Source organism: Sinohyriopsis cumingii, chromosome 15 (assembly GCF_028554795.1).
Source record: "Sinohyriopsis cumingii isolate HCF-2022 chromosome 15, ASM2855479v2, whole genome shotgun sequence".
Taxonomy (NCBI): Eukaryota; Metazoa; Mollusca; class Bivalvia; order Unionida; family Unionidae; genus Sinohyriopsis; species Sinohyriopsis cumingii.
In genome coordinates, this window is record NC_142975.1 from 132892316 (window position 1) to 132907758 (window position 15443).

Sequence of the window (15443 nt, forward strand, 5' to 3'; positions counted from 1 at the left end):
TGCTTTTTGCACTCAGTGTGCCATCGCAGAGACGATGTGAGGAAGAATGTCGGTTGCAAAAAGCACGTAGAAGTTGGGAAAATTAAGAATTCGCAGATTTCAGCTCTGGAATATTTTAAACCATTGGCGGAAGACCCGCAGGATACCAATGCTTAAGCATTATTTGTGAATTATTTATGAGTTTTCTTGTGTTGAACACAATCTACCTTTATCAGCTGGAGACCATGCTAAACATTTGTTCTGACATATGTTCCCGGACTCGAAAATCGCTTCCAAATTTTCCTGTGGAAGAACCAAAAATGCTGCAGCTCCTGTGCATTCCTCACAGCAGCAGTGACAGCGAAAGAGTATTTTCTTTAGTTAGGAAAAAAAAGACAGACTTTAAGGCCTCCTTAGCTGCAGAAAATTTGTCAGCAATTTTAGTCACCAAGATCAACCAGCAGGCAAGAAGTCAGAACTGTTTAGAAAACAAATTTACGATCAAGCATTTGAGGAAGTTCAAGTCTGCCACAGTATCATGTCTTGATAAATAAATATTTCTGCATATATGTAGTGTTTTATTTTTATTTTGCAAACTTGATATAGTGTAGTATTGACGGTCGGAGTAGTCAGAGTAGATGGAGTTATTGTCATGGTATTTTTCACGAATTCGTGTCCAAATTCACGACTTTTTATCCCTATTTTCACTAATTGTGAGCCTGGAAGGTTGGCAGCTATGATATTATGTTTTCAACATTACCAATGAGTCTGCAAGATTTTTTTTGCAAGTGAAATAATTTGCAAATTTTCTTGTCAGAAATATTTCCCCACATAACATTACAGTTGTCTAGGTATAGATGTATATAGCTTTTCTAATAAATTATTCTATATTTAGCTGATAGATATCCAAATTTGGGTTATTGTGCTTTAGTTTCAGGTTCAGCGAGTTTTTGGGACAGAGCCAGTATTCTCAAAATGTTTTGATCACAAAGGTGAAGCTTGGAGTCAGAACTCCCCAGACTTGATGCGACACTTAAAGTATGCCTTAAAATTTCAAATGCTTGAAGAGGAACCAGATTAATAAGATCTTAAAGGTTCTATGATTCTTGCTTCATCCTGATAAATGTGATTTTTTTGAGGGTACATAGACTGGTCTGCTGGCACATCATGTGATGGCAGCTCTATGTCTAAACTGTTGGTTGTTGGATATTTACTTCACATAGATAAAGTTAGTATGGAGGGGAGATTGCGACATAGTGGGTGCAATTCAGAAGAGGGGAATCGGTATGTGAGGGGAAAAAATCAAAATACATGCTGCTGTTTGACATATTTCTTGTTTAGACTTTATACTTGTTGTTATTCCAATAGATGCATTGAGGTTAATTTTTCTCATCTTATTATAATTATCAAAAGGAAATGAATGTATATACAGGAATTATGCTTCTGTTGTTAAAACTTTTTTTGGTGTGTTTTTGTAGGGAGGAATGTGGAGGCCAAATGATGGAGTTGTCTCCCCAAATGAGCTGACGGAGACATTTGCCCGCAGAGCTAAAGAAAAAGGTCAGTACCAGACTGCACTTAGTAAGAAAAAATGTATATGCTGTTGGGGTGAAGGACTTTTAGCTTTTTTAAATGTTCTGATCTATTGAGGAATATATGATTGCGTACTTCATTTATTAACAGTTAACACTATTTACAGTTAGAAAACACAAACTGAATAAGCATATCACTATAACAAAATTTGTAATTGACATGAGTAAAAATGTTTTTCTTTAGTTTATTTTACAAAATATCAACCAAGTCATCATTCAACCTCCACCCTTGTCATACAGTGCTGGGAATGTGAAATATACATTAAGATAAGTACATAAATGATGAGGAATGCTGGAACTAATTTATTACAATTTAATTTAAATGCAAACTTTCAGGAACATTAACTTTTTTGTAATTATTGAAATGACTCTACCTGATGTATATTAATAAATGCAGATTTACTAATGGTCTGTGTCAATAATAATAATAATAATAATGTGGATTTAATACAACACCTATTCTTTAGAAGCTCTAAGCACTTTACAATATTAGATAACACATGAAAACATAGAACAACATGATTACACAAACAAACACCATGAAATTACAAAACAAAAACATGCCAACAATAATTAATAATGTAAACATTACCAGGTCTAAAGTCTGTTCTTATATTAAAAGCTCCATTATATGAGACTACAGTGTCCTTGTATTTAAGATCAGTGGGAAATTCGTTCCAAGTAGTTGGGCCCTGGCATGCAAAAGAACATTCTCCATATGATGTTCATTTTGACAGTTGTTGTTGTTGTGGGGTTTAACACCATTTTTCAGCACAAGATAGGCTATACATGGCAGCCAGTATTAATGGTGGAGGAAGAACCCGGGAAAAACCCCGGAAAGAACCACCAACCCACGAGAAGCTACTGGCAAGCTTTCTCACATACCCACATTGGCCATTTTGACAGTGGGAAAATGAGAATACAAGTGTCAGAAGAGGAGTGCGAGTTTCAACATGGGGTGTACACATGGGTGAGGTCAGATTGGTATATTGGACTAGAGCCTGTGAACCATATATAGTATAGTGAACAGATTTTGTATTTGATTCTGGCTGAAATGGTTACCAGCAGATAGAAGTGTACTCAGTTGTCTGTACTCTAAGGATATCAGCTGTGCTGGGAACTTGTTGATGTTTCTGTAGTAGATACTGAGATGAACCAGATAAAGGTGAATTACAGTAGTCCAGTCTCGAAAGTACTAAGGAACACTTAACCAAAAGAAACTTGTGAATAGAATTGATGTGTCTCAGCTCCAGATAATTTTATGTAGCTTTGCTTATATTCATGACATGTTGGTGTAGTTCTTGTACTGGCTGTTTGAATTTAATATTGGTATAATTGATGGTATTTATTGTTTGAGGTAAAGGATGTGAATGAGAAAGGTTATCAGGATGGCTTCAGTTTATCATCATTCATCAGCAGCTTGTTACATGTTATCCATAACTTCACATGGAATGCACCTCTATATACCTTGGATAGTAGCCTCAACTTCAGTTTGGAAATAAGATTTGTATATTTGAGTGTCAACAGCATACACTTGAATAGACACTGGATGTTGATCTGTGATACTTGAGAGTAGCTGAGTATATAGAATGAAGTGATTGGGGTCAAGAACAGAACCTTGTTGAAAACCAAAACTTAGATCAACTGGGCTGGAACGTTTTCCATTTACAGACATGATTTGTGTCCTGTTGACTAAGTAGGGCTTGAACCCTAGTAAGGCTGAATTGTGAATGCCAAATACATGCTGGAGATCATGAAGTAATATATGGTCTATTGTGTCAAATGGCACGGATAAGTCAAGGAGGGTTGGAATGTAATCTTTCCACTATCCAAATCAGAGAAAGGGTTGTTAATTACTCTCAGAAGGACAGTTTCAGTACTATGGCAAGGGCGATATGCAGACTGTACATTGCTAAAAGACTATTTGAATTAAGACGAGATTCAAGTTGGGCTAGTACAACGTTTTCTTAGATTTTTAAAATTAATGGGTGGTTAGAAACAGAGCGGTAGTTCTTTAAATCATTATGGTGAAGTGTCAATTGCTTGAGGGGGCCCTGAGTGGCCAAGTGGTCTAAAGCACTCACCATTCTGGATCACTGCCATCTCACCTCTATCTGCATGGGTTTGAGTCTCAGGCTCAACTAATGTGGGTACATTAGAAAGCCTGCCAGTAGCTTCTCATGGGTCAGTGGTTCTTCCTGGGATTTTCTAGGGTTCTTCCTCCAGCAGTTATACTGGCTGCCATGTATAGCCTATCTTGTGCTGAAAACTGGTGTTAAACCCTACAGCAACATCAGTTTCTTCAGCAGAGGCTTTACAGTGGCAGTTTTGAAAAAAGTAGGAATTCTCAGGATAAGAGAGAAGTATTGACAACATTGGTTAGTGAGGGCAGTACTGAATCTAAGCATTCAAGCAGCAGTGATGTCGAAATTGGTTTGAGTTCACATGATTTTGGTGTGCTCTTCATTACATATGTATGTACCAAATGCATAGAGACAGCTTTAAATGTTGCTGAGGGTTGCCATTTATATTCTTTATCACAAATATGTGGTGATAACGAGTCAGTTGAAATCGTGTTTTCAAGCTTATGTCTAATGGATTTGTACTTTGTCATGGACTCAGTTTGCAAACTGGTCCAGAATCTGAACCAGAAAGAAGTTGGCAGCTGGAACTTGCAGTGATTTTAGTGCGTTAGCAGGCTGATTTTGCTGCATCAACTATGTTGTGGCATTCTTAGCAGCTTCATTGATCTGCTTATGAATAGAGAGACTGGTGGAAAGCAAAATCTTCTCAACCTTATGGCGTTCTCTTTTAGCATTGTGAAACTGGTCTCGAGCACCACTATACCAGTCTTTGTCCTTGTTTGCTGGGGCTTATTTTTCAAGCACTTATCAGTTTGCACTGCTGTAGGAGGTCATGAAATTGTTAGGTTTGCTTGGATGTCGAGTTCTGTTTATCATGTGGAGGTTTCTCTTAGTAAGAAACAGACGGAGGGTTAGGAATTAATGTGTTGAGATGGCATCTGATGCAAGTTAATGAGACATCAATGAAGACCATCATCAGTTCAACGAATAATCTAGTCTAAAATATGACCATATTTATGGGTGGGTAGGCCAACTGACTGTGGTTGAAAATATGAATAAAATACAGGAGTTATTTATGTGTACATGATTCCAGGACATTCAGAGTGAAAGTTGAAATCTTCAAGAATAATCAGGTTGTCACTTGTCACATTTACATAGTCCAGGATGTTAGGAAACTGCTTGAAAAGGAGGCCCTGAGTGGCCGAGTGGTCTAAAGTGCTCTCCATCATGGATCACTGCCATCTCACCTCTGTGCGTGAGTTCGAGTCTCAGGCTTGGCCAATGTGGATATGTGAGAAAGCTTGCTGGTAGCTTCTTGTGGATTGGTGGTTCTTCCCGGGGTATTCCCGGGTTCTTCTCCATCATTAATACTGGCTGCCGTGTATAGTCTATCTTGTGCTGAAAAATGGCGTTAAACCCTATAACAACAACAGCTGCTTCAAAAAGAGAGATTCAGTCAGCTTGACTTTTTACTAGGAGGAGAGTGGTAGTGGTTTTTTATTTATGTTTTGTTTGGTAAATGATAGATGAATGAAATTAGGTGCCCATGAAAATGTATTTTTTTACCCAAACCATGAAATATGAAATCAACGATAAAAAGCATTTCATGATATCCTGTGGCTTCAGAGATGTAGTTCAAATAAATAACGCACACACACACACACACAAACACACACACAGTATATGAATATGGGTATATATTGATATAGGTGTAGATAATTAATAAAGCATGTGCATTTGAGTGAAAATGAAAACAACTATTTGTATTGCATATTGCATGTATATTGACTTTGTGGGTTCATATGCAAGGGTGAGTGTCCAAGTGGGGGAGAGAAATGAGAGAAAGTGAATATATTGTTGAATATATGAGGTTATTGAAGTTCACCTTAGTATATTATGATGCCATGCAAATTTCACATGACAAATGACCAGAGACAATCAATTGAACAACCCAGACCAAGACCAAGTGTTTAAAATCTACAGTTTTCTGTCACTTGTGGTATTTAAGTGTATTGGTTATTTCAGGTGTAAAGATATTCACAGGTGTCCAGGTTAAAAAGGTGCTCATAGAAGAGAACAAGGTGTCCCAGGTAGAAACAAGTTGTGGTCCTATAAAATGTGAATACTTTATCAACTGTGCTGGACAGGTAAGGAAGTTTCACAAACAACATTTTATGTTTATTTTTCGTTAAATAAATATTTAGAACGATAATGTCAGACTGTACGTTGAAAAACAGAGGTAAACATCTAACCTAATTGTGCTACTTTTGTGTCTTATTTAAAGTTTCATTTTGTTTGTATGTTGGAAGTGGACATTTTGGGAGAACTGATATTTCATATGCTGAAAACCATGTATGCTATTTTTAGCAAAAGGGGAATAACTCAAGCTGTTTTATCATACTTGTAATATCATATCAGATGATTTCAGATGTAGAAAATAAATTTGATCACCAATAAATACCTGCATACACAGAAGACAGAATTTTCATAGACAAATATTTTATGTGCTAAAAGAAACACATTGTTAGAGTAAAAGGGAAATAAATCAACTTCAGTATTAAGCTGTCTATAATCCACAACTATTGAATTTTACACCTTCAGCCAATAAGAAATGAGCTTACACCTTCAGCCAATCAGAAATGAGCTTACACCTTCAGGCAATCAGAAATGAGCTTACAAAACTAATGTAATTTTTTGTTGACTGAAACTAAATCTCATGCTCAAACCTGAGCTGAAGTTCGTGCTTATTAGTTTTGTAAGTGTTATGCTTGGACTAAATTTTGTGAATGGCATCTACACCACTTCCCATGACCTTCGTTGTGTTTGACCTTCCAGACTTGTTTGCAAATTTCTTTCGTTCAGTCTATTAGATATAAGCTTGACAACACAATTTCATTGATTTTTATTGTCACCATACATTTATGATACAGAATATCAACAGCAACCTTTAACAGAATTTGAACCTGTCTCTATTCATTTGATACATACAGTTGTGATGATAGCACCCCAAAGTCATGTGAATTTGATGACCCCAAAGTCATGTGAACTAGATGACCCCAAAGTCATGTGAACTTGATATGATTCTGCTTGATTGCTTAGATTCAGTATTGCCTTCACTTTACCTGAATCTAGCTGCCCATCTGAAGTTGAGGCTTTTGTGTATAGAGGTACGTTTCTTATCTATTACCTCAAGCAATACGTATCAGCAATACCATTATTAAATTCAAACAGTACACTTTGGTGTCACTCTTGACAGTAATCTTTCATTACACCAAGATGTAATTAACAGATTCAAGGCTATATATCTGGAGCTGAGACACATCAGCTCCATTCACAGTTTTCTTTTAGTTGATGGCATTAAAACACTTGTGTGTTTCTTAGTACTTTCAGGACAGGACTATTGCAATTCACTTATATCAAGTTCATCTTGGTATCATTCAGAAAGTTAAAAACATGGCTGCTTGGATCATCCTTAGAGTTAAACGAACTGAGCACACATCCTCCATCATGCTCAGTAACCTTCACTGGCTACTCGTTCAGTCCAGAATCAAACACAAAATGTGTTCACTGTGCTACATTTCACTGACTGGCTCTAGTCCAATATACCTTTCTGACCTCATCCACATGTACAGCCCATGTAGAAACTTATATTCCTCTTCCAACACTCACATTTTCACTGTTCCCACTTTTCACCATTAAAGCAAAGTCACACACAACTATGCCCAGCTATGTAGAATGAATTACCTATAGATCTCGGATACAAGGACACTGTGGTCTCATTCAGGAGTGCTCTTAAAACTCATCGAATTTGACTGCAAGAATAGACCGAAAGACTTTACAATTTTTACTTATTCCAATTATTGTCAGCATGTTTTTGTAGTCTTGTCGTTGTTAATGTTTATGTATGTTGTATAATATTGTAAAGTACTTGGAGCTTCTAAAGATTAGGTGCTGTACTAAGTTATTATTATTATTATTAGTTTGATTAAGGAGGGCTTAGAATGTTATGGTCTGAGTAACTGACTGAAAAATAATACATGGTCAGTTCTTGACCTTTACCAAAGTTTGTGGAAGCTTTGATTTGCATAGTAAAGAGGAGTCCTATTAAGTTTGGGGTCAAGGTCACTAACGGAAGAATAAAAATTGTTTTTGCACAATAACTTCAATTCTACACAACATACCTTTGCCATAGTTAATGGGAGGCATGCACTGAACTTGACAAAGAGGCCTATTTTTTGGAGGAGAATGAAATGTCAGAGGTCCTAGCTATTTTTTGGATGACTTTGCACTTGTGATTGGAAAGAAACCTGTTGATTTTGGGTCAGAAAGTGAAGGTCATTGTACACCTGATGAAAAATATAATGGTTTCTGCACATTAGGTTTAGTTCAAGACTACATTCCTTAACCATAGGCTAAGCTCTATGAGGCCAGTTGGTCAATAATCTTCAGACTCAGTGATGCCTTAGTAGTTACTACATTGAGGACTATTAAACATGGGGTAGACATAGAATGTTTCATTCATGGTACTCTTGTAAGTTTTGTCTCTGCTGCTGTTCCCTCCTGAATTTTATTCCTCTGCGGGTCAAATGCACCTCCTACATGTCACAAGAGGCAACTGACAGAGCCAGGAGATGCAGTGGCTCATTGGTTTGCTTGGCAGACTTGCAACCAAAAAGGTGTGGTTTCAGATGGTGTGCCTTTGAGTAAGGCACTTTACTTCAGCTTCCTTGGAACAAATATCTTACCTTGTAAAATACTAAATGAAACCTGAATGATTAGTGAAAAATTAATTGTTACAATCCAGTATAACAAATATTATGAACTTCATTATTGTATAGTTGATGACGTAATACTTAACTAATAAAACTGTTGCCACTTTTGTTGGAAGACCTGAATTAAATGGAAATGTGTCTTTCATCACACTTTTGGAAAACAAGTTGGTATCATGATCCGTAAGTATTGGGGACAACAACAAAAAAACAATATGATTGTATTTTAGTCACTGCTGCTTCCTGAATGTTTAGTGACTCATTAATTGTTGCAAGGCAAGCAGTATTTTAGAAACTTTGTTACAGTAGGGGGCATTAGTATTGACAAACACAAATCTAGTTTGAAATAATATTTCAGTGGGCCCGAGAACTTGGGAAAAAGTCAGAGCCCAAAGTGCGAGTGCCTCTTCATTCTTGTGAGCATTTCTATGTTGTCACCCAGCCAATAGAAGATATGGATCCAATGTTGCCAGGTAATTGATAAAACTTTTGCTAAGGTTTTTCTCTCTATTATTTTAATTCTCATTTTGGAAAGTTGACAAAAGCCAACACACAGAACAAATTAAAAATACATCTTTCTCTCTCTCTCTCTCTCTCAGATGAAATTCTGGCTGTTTCCAAAACCTTATCTCTGGAGTCTTAAAACATAGTTACTGTTCATAGTTGAGACATACTGTTCGACAGAACCATTGTTATGGGTGTATTTTTTTCATTTCTGCTTTGAATACGTTCTCCATTCACTCCTGCTACCTTGCGAATCCAGCCCTTCTAAAAGATGAAAATTCATCTTTTCCTGTCTATGTCAATAGACAAAGGGCAATAGCTCTTGCCTATTACCTCCCCTTGATACCAACAGGTGTTGCTAGTTTTTAGCTTTGCTGCTATACAGACTACACATCGTAAAATTTACCCTCTGACAATCCAGTCCTTTTTGTGTTCCTGTGGATCCATCCAATGTTCATTATGGATTTATTGTGCGGATTTATTAATTTACTGCAGGTTGTATGCTTTATTTTACAATTTCTGCCAATTTTTAGTGATCTGTGGGGACTTCATCTTGTAAGACCATCACCCCACCATGCTATTGTTGACCTTATACAGGTCATTATGAGTTAATGTACCTTTGACTTTATTCGCTTACTCCATCCATGACAGAGCTCTTATTGGCGACATGCCCTTTCTATGATGGAAATTTCAATGAGAAATCTGTCCAGACCGTCTTCTATACTGCCAGTTTCCAGGCCAACCATTCACCAGGCAAACCAGCCAGCAGTGCTGTACTTCTGTATATTCACTGCTTGTCTACAAGGGAGAGCTAGTGATGTTTTACTGGTATGTCTTCCTTAGTGCTGCAAGTAGACCCAGTTAGGCCTCGATGTACAGTGCGTGCATTGAAACTCCTTCAGATCCACTATGGAATAAACTGAAGTTAGCTTTCAAGCCGCCGTTGAGGACAATTTCTTGTTAGGTGTTGGCTACTTCGGAATGCCCTCACCCTTACTGCTGCTCTAAAGAATTGATAGATCTTTTCGAGGAGGAAGAAACGAACTTATGATGATAGATGCCTTCAGAACTGATCTCCCTGCACTTGACAAGAATGTAGTAGCGGTTCCTACATGTGCTGGTATGTTGTTTTTTTTGGCAGACAACTCTGCTCCATACCCATCAGAGCTGGGTAAGGATGTTGTTGAAGACACCCAGCAACAGCCACGCTTGGGAGGCATCAGCCAGGATTGCTAGGTCATTGACCAGGGCTGCTTACCATACCATGGCCAACTCTTGGATGGGTTTGACCAGTTTGCTCTTGAAACATGTCACGTGTGCAATCAGTGTTGCTCCTACCTTATAATACCCTCCCTTTCTGGATGACCCTGTTTAGGTTAACATTGCTTTGGAGGAAGAATAGAGGAGGCTCGGAGGCAGCCAGCTCATGAACTGCCCTTGCTTCTTGCAAAACCAGTCACACATGCACCAACTTTGATCCCTAGGATGCAATCATACAGTGATGGTATGAAACCAATTTTTGAGTTCACTGGACCTCCCTGTTCCCTCAAATGGTGGGGTCTGATCCAGGTCATTTGGACGGGCTTCGGTTTTTAGCTCGTCATCTATCCCCACTCCCCTCTTCATGAATACACCATCAGATCAGGAGATGGATGCTTTTATACAACAGGAGATATGGTAGCTCATCAGGAAAAAAATTAGCAGGAGCTTGTGTAATGACCACAATTCCTAGCATTTAATCAATGCTATTTCCTTTTTGGAATGCAAACAGTAGGTTGAGGCTCACCATCGCCTGGAGTTGCCTCACCCAGTTCAGGATGGAGATGACATCTTTAAGAAACACATGGTAAAGTTCTATCCTACTTCAATGCAGGAATGATCTTCATTCTCTTCTAGATCATCTAAGCCTTTTAACATCTAGGGAAAGTCAGACCTCCATCCATCAAAGAACTTCTTCCATATGGCTAGGGAGTCCTTGACCAACCGGAATTAGGTTTCACTTTACCAGAATTGTGAAACTCATCGAGTCCATTTCCAACAGGACTTGGATTTCATTGGATGGGTTCTTACAACTCCACTGTTTATTATGCGGCAGGCAGATGACTTGATCCTGCCTGGCTGTCTCTTTCTATGGGCCTTGCCAGCACATTTGTGCCGTGTTTTATGCCCTCTTAATCAAACGACCATGATCACACCCGAGAGTCGATCCTTTCCATGTCAGTAGGGCAATCCAGGTCGGCTGACCATTGGAATCCTACTGAAGAAGCCCAAGGCGAAAGTAACTGTAGGTACCATCGCCAGTGTGCATGGTGGGGCATGCCCACTTGTTGCTGACCCATTAGCATGCTATTTTATGGAGTCTTGAGGCCCCCCTTATTTGAATTTTGTGGGTTCATTATTAGATGTTAAAGGGTCCCACTTTCAAGTTTCTAGAGTAAGCTATGCATCTATGAGAGAGAGAGAGAGAGATCACCAGGATTTTAAAACTAGGAGTCCATGACTTCTATTTAGGTAAAAATAGGAGTCCCACCAACAAACTTGCAGTATCCTCCCAAAAGCATGTTGGGCATATTTGAAATGGCAAATTGTCCATTATTGTCCCAGGAATAAAGAGACACAAATCTTAGTTTAATTTATTTGTAGTTATTTGTTGTTGTTGTTGTGGGGTTTAATGCCATTTTTCAGCACATGATAGGCTATGCATGGCGGCCAGTATTAATGGTGGAGGAAGAACCGGGGAAAACCCCATGAAGAACCACCAACCCACGAGATGCTACTGGCAAGCCCTTTCACGTACCCACATTGGCCGAATCCTGGACTCGAACCCATGCAGAAAGGGATGAGATGGCAGTGATCCGTAACGTAGAGTGCTTTAGACCACTTGGCCAGTCGGGGCCCTGTAATTATTTGTAATTCTTTAAATATTTATGTATTAAAATTGATATCCTGTTAGTCAACTTGAGAACATACTATACATACCCTTTGCAGTAATATGTCGTGCCTTTCAAAACAAAAGTGGCAGGCAAAGCATCTTACAGATGATTGTGAATCTGAATTTTGCAATGAGCATTTGTGTGCTCGATACGAGTGCTGTGTAACTTTACTCTCACGTTCTTCTTTTAAAGTTTCTAAAGCATGTTGATTTGGCCATTCTTCTGACCTAACAAGTTTTAAAGTTTGAATAGATCTGTCGGCTCTAACATTTTACGTCTTAAACAGCCACAAGTCTCACCGGAAATCATTTTGCTTTACATCTAGCACAAAAGCATAGACTGGTCCACTACCTAGCTATCCTGTCAATATAATGAATCAGTGAGGCAAAGTTTAATTGAAGAAACCCATCTGTTTTCTTGGAAATGGTTAGTGTTGATCTTTTTAAGTAGACACCAATTTGAATGAGTGGATTTAAAGAGATGTTAATAAAAATCACAAACACATCTTTTAATCGCTTTATTTTATTTTTGAATGTACGCAAAAATAATAATCTAGAAACAAATTGTAATTTGGTGGGAAAAAAGTAATGATTACACAAAAATCGTAAAAAGTTATGTTATGGCGTTTGACCCCAAAATACTTATCCAAATTTGCAGACAGCATTTTTTTCTAAGTCTCAATGTCAAGGTAACAAATAGTAGTAATATTTATTTTCGTAGGTTTATCTTTCAATTTAATTTGAATCTCAGTGTCTTCATTTTGAATTCACGAGCTCTACTATTCAGCTAAACTCAGAAATGAACACAATGCATAATTAAGTAGCATGACTTCAACAGATGGTGTAGAAAATCCTTGAGACCTCTGGTTCGAAAAACCTCAACGTTTTCCATTAGCTGGAAATTGACTTAAGTCAGCAATGTTTAATGTGTCCAACAGGACTCATAGGATAGGGTTTTAATACATCATTTTTAATTTAATTACATCAGGGATGCACGCTTGAACATTATTGGAAACCCGGTGACTTTCACCTTCCATGTCAGTGGGTCAGTCCAGGTTGGATGACTATTGGAGTCCCACTGAAGAAGCCCCAGGTGGAAATAATGGTAGGTACCACTGCCAGTGTGCATGGTGGGAGTGGTCATCTGTTGCTGACCTTCACTACTGTCAGAGACACCTGGGAACCAGGGGAATGACCTGTACACATCAACGTCTTATAAACGAAGGCTGTCATCAATACCTTGCATTTCTGAGAAGATTGCCTCTGAGGCAATAATGGTCCTCATTTGGCCTGACAACTCATTGGTAACCTATATCCTCAAACTTGGAGGCACCAAATCACTCAACCAGTGTGTTCTGGTTTGACATTTTCTACATGGGTGCAACAATCTCCATATCAGCTTCAAATCAGACACATTCCTAGCGGCATCAGTGTCTTGGTCAAAAATCCATCCAGAGGTGGTCATCTGTCCTTTACATGAAATGGTCCCTCCATGAATCAGCCTTCACTTGGATTGCACACTTTGAGGGCATCTGATAATTGACCTCTTGGCGATGAGGTGGAATCAAAAGCGACTCACCTTTGTCTCTGCAGTTCCAGACCCAAAAGCTTGGGCTGTGGTGTGCTGTCAATCATTTTGGAGGGGTTATGGGCCTTTGCCTCCCCTTCCACAGTGCTGATACTAAAAATAACCCAGAAGTTACAGTGTCAGAATGGGATGATGATTCTGGTAGCCCCTCTCAGATGGGACAATCCCTGGGTTACTGATCTACTATTTCTAGCGATAGTTCACCCAGGAAGATTCCAACCAACCCAAATCTTCTCATGCACCCACTGTCACGGGTGGTCCTTCCTTGTGCGGACTGCCCTCTTCTTCTACACACTCGACTCTTACCTGGATGGCCTTGTGAGTCATAAAATTCAAAACTTCGATTGTGGAGAGAATCTTAAGAGTAACCAGCTACATCATCCCTCTGCATGCCTCTATCCCTCAAATCAATCAATCAATCAATCCTCTCTGTGCCATCTGGTGCTTGAGGCAACAGCAAGGGAGCACCATTTTGGTCTGTTGGATGATGTTATGGGGGCGGTCTGCAGGGTGAGGCCTCTGGTCTTGAGTTCTCGCTCCACGGTTCAGCGCCAGGTCTCTGGGTCTGCCATGGTTCCTTTTCCCCTGTGGAGTCCTTCTCAGTGCCACCCTTGGTAGTGAGTCAGGGGGCATTCTGCAGACGTGGCCGAGCCATCTCCATCGATGAATTGCAATGGTCTCAGCGATGGTGCTTGCGCCCGCTCCGTGCCGGAGTTCCTCGTTCGAGATCATGTTTGGCCAGAAGATCCTCATGATCCGTCGCAGGCACTTGGTCTGGAAGACTTCGAGCTTGCATTCTATGTTAGCAGTGGTCTTCCAACACTCTGACCCGTACAAAAGGACGCTCAGCACATTGCTCTTGAAGATACGGATCTTCGTGTGGGCGCTGAGGTTTGTTGTCCTCCAAATGGGCTTCAGCACTGCGAAGGCCTGGTTGGCCTTGCTGATTCTTGTGATGACTTCCCTTGTGCAATCTCCATCTGTGGCGACCTTGCTGCCCAGGTATGTGAATTCGTCTACTTCTTGCAGAGGCTGGTCGTTGATGGTGATTGGGTCGCCCACTCTAGTGTTCTTCCTCAAGACTTGTGTCTTCCCTATGTTGACTCGAAGACCTATGATGCTTGCTGTCTGTACCAACTGTTGTGTCTTCTGTTGGATATCTTGGTGTCTGCTTGCCAGCAACCCGATGTCATCGGCATAATCCAGGTCATCCAGCATTGAGGTCAGCATCCACTGTATTCCATGCCTTCTGCCCTCTATGGTGTGGCGCATGATCCAGTCAATGGCCAGTGAGAAGAGGATCGGCGAGAGAATGCATCCTTGCTTCACTCTGGTTTCCACCTTGAATGGTTCAGTGAGTAGGTTGTTGTGGATGACTCTGCACTCAAAGTTCTTATACAGGGAGCTGATGACGTTGACAAGTTTCTGGGGGATGCCGTAGTGTCGTAGGATCTTCCACAGAGAAGTTCTGTGCAGGCTGTCGAAGGCCTTCTCAAAGACCACAAAAAGGGATTCATTCCACTCATGGGACTGCTCAAGGATCTGTCTCAGAGCGAAGATGTGGTCGATGCAGGATTTGCCCTTCCTAAAGCCTGCCTGTTCCTGGCGTAGGATGCCATCCACAGCTGTTGTGATGCATTGAAGAATGATGTGACTGAAAATCTTACTGGAGATGGATAGTAAGGTGATTCCTTGCCAGTTGTTGCAGTTCCCCAGATCTCCTTTCTTGGGAAGTTTGACGATGATTCCTGTTTTCCAGTCATTCGTGCTTCTTCACTATCCCAGATCTTTTGGAGACTCTGGCAAAGAAACTGCGGTGTCTTTGTGTCTTCTGCCTTCAGCATCTCGGGACATACTCCATCATCGCCAGGTGCCTTCCCATTCTTCAGCTTGTGGATGGCCTGCTTGACCTCCTCAACAGTGATGTCGTCGCAGTTGATGTCAAGGTCCTCCTCTGCTTCAGGAATGTCAGCGAGTACTGGTGGGTCTGGGCGA

At 39.9% G+C, this 15443-nt stretch overlaps 1 protein-coding gene across 5 annotated transcripts in view; it reads left to right on the forward strand.

Moving 5' to 3' along the window:
- Positions 1 to 15443, forward strand: part of LOC149782801 (pyruvate dehydrogenase phosphatase regulatory subunit, mitochondrial-like) — a 107625-nt gene that overhangs the window by 22530 nt on the left and 69652 nt on the right. For all 5 annotated transcript variants that reach the window (XM_089934314.1, XM_089934317.1, XM_089934318.1 and 2 more), the window contains exons 6-8: positions 1458 to 1539; positions 5681 to 5802; positions 8783 to 8897. In XM_089934314.1, the coding sequence (XP_089790440.1) occupies positions 1458 to 1539; positions 5681 to 5802; positions 8783 to 8897 (319 nt within the window). The remainder of the gene's footprint in view (positions 1 to 1457; positions 1540 to 5680; positions 5803 to 8782; positions 8898 to 15443) is intronic.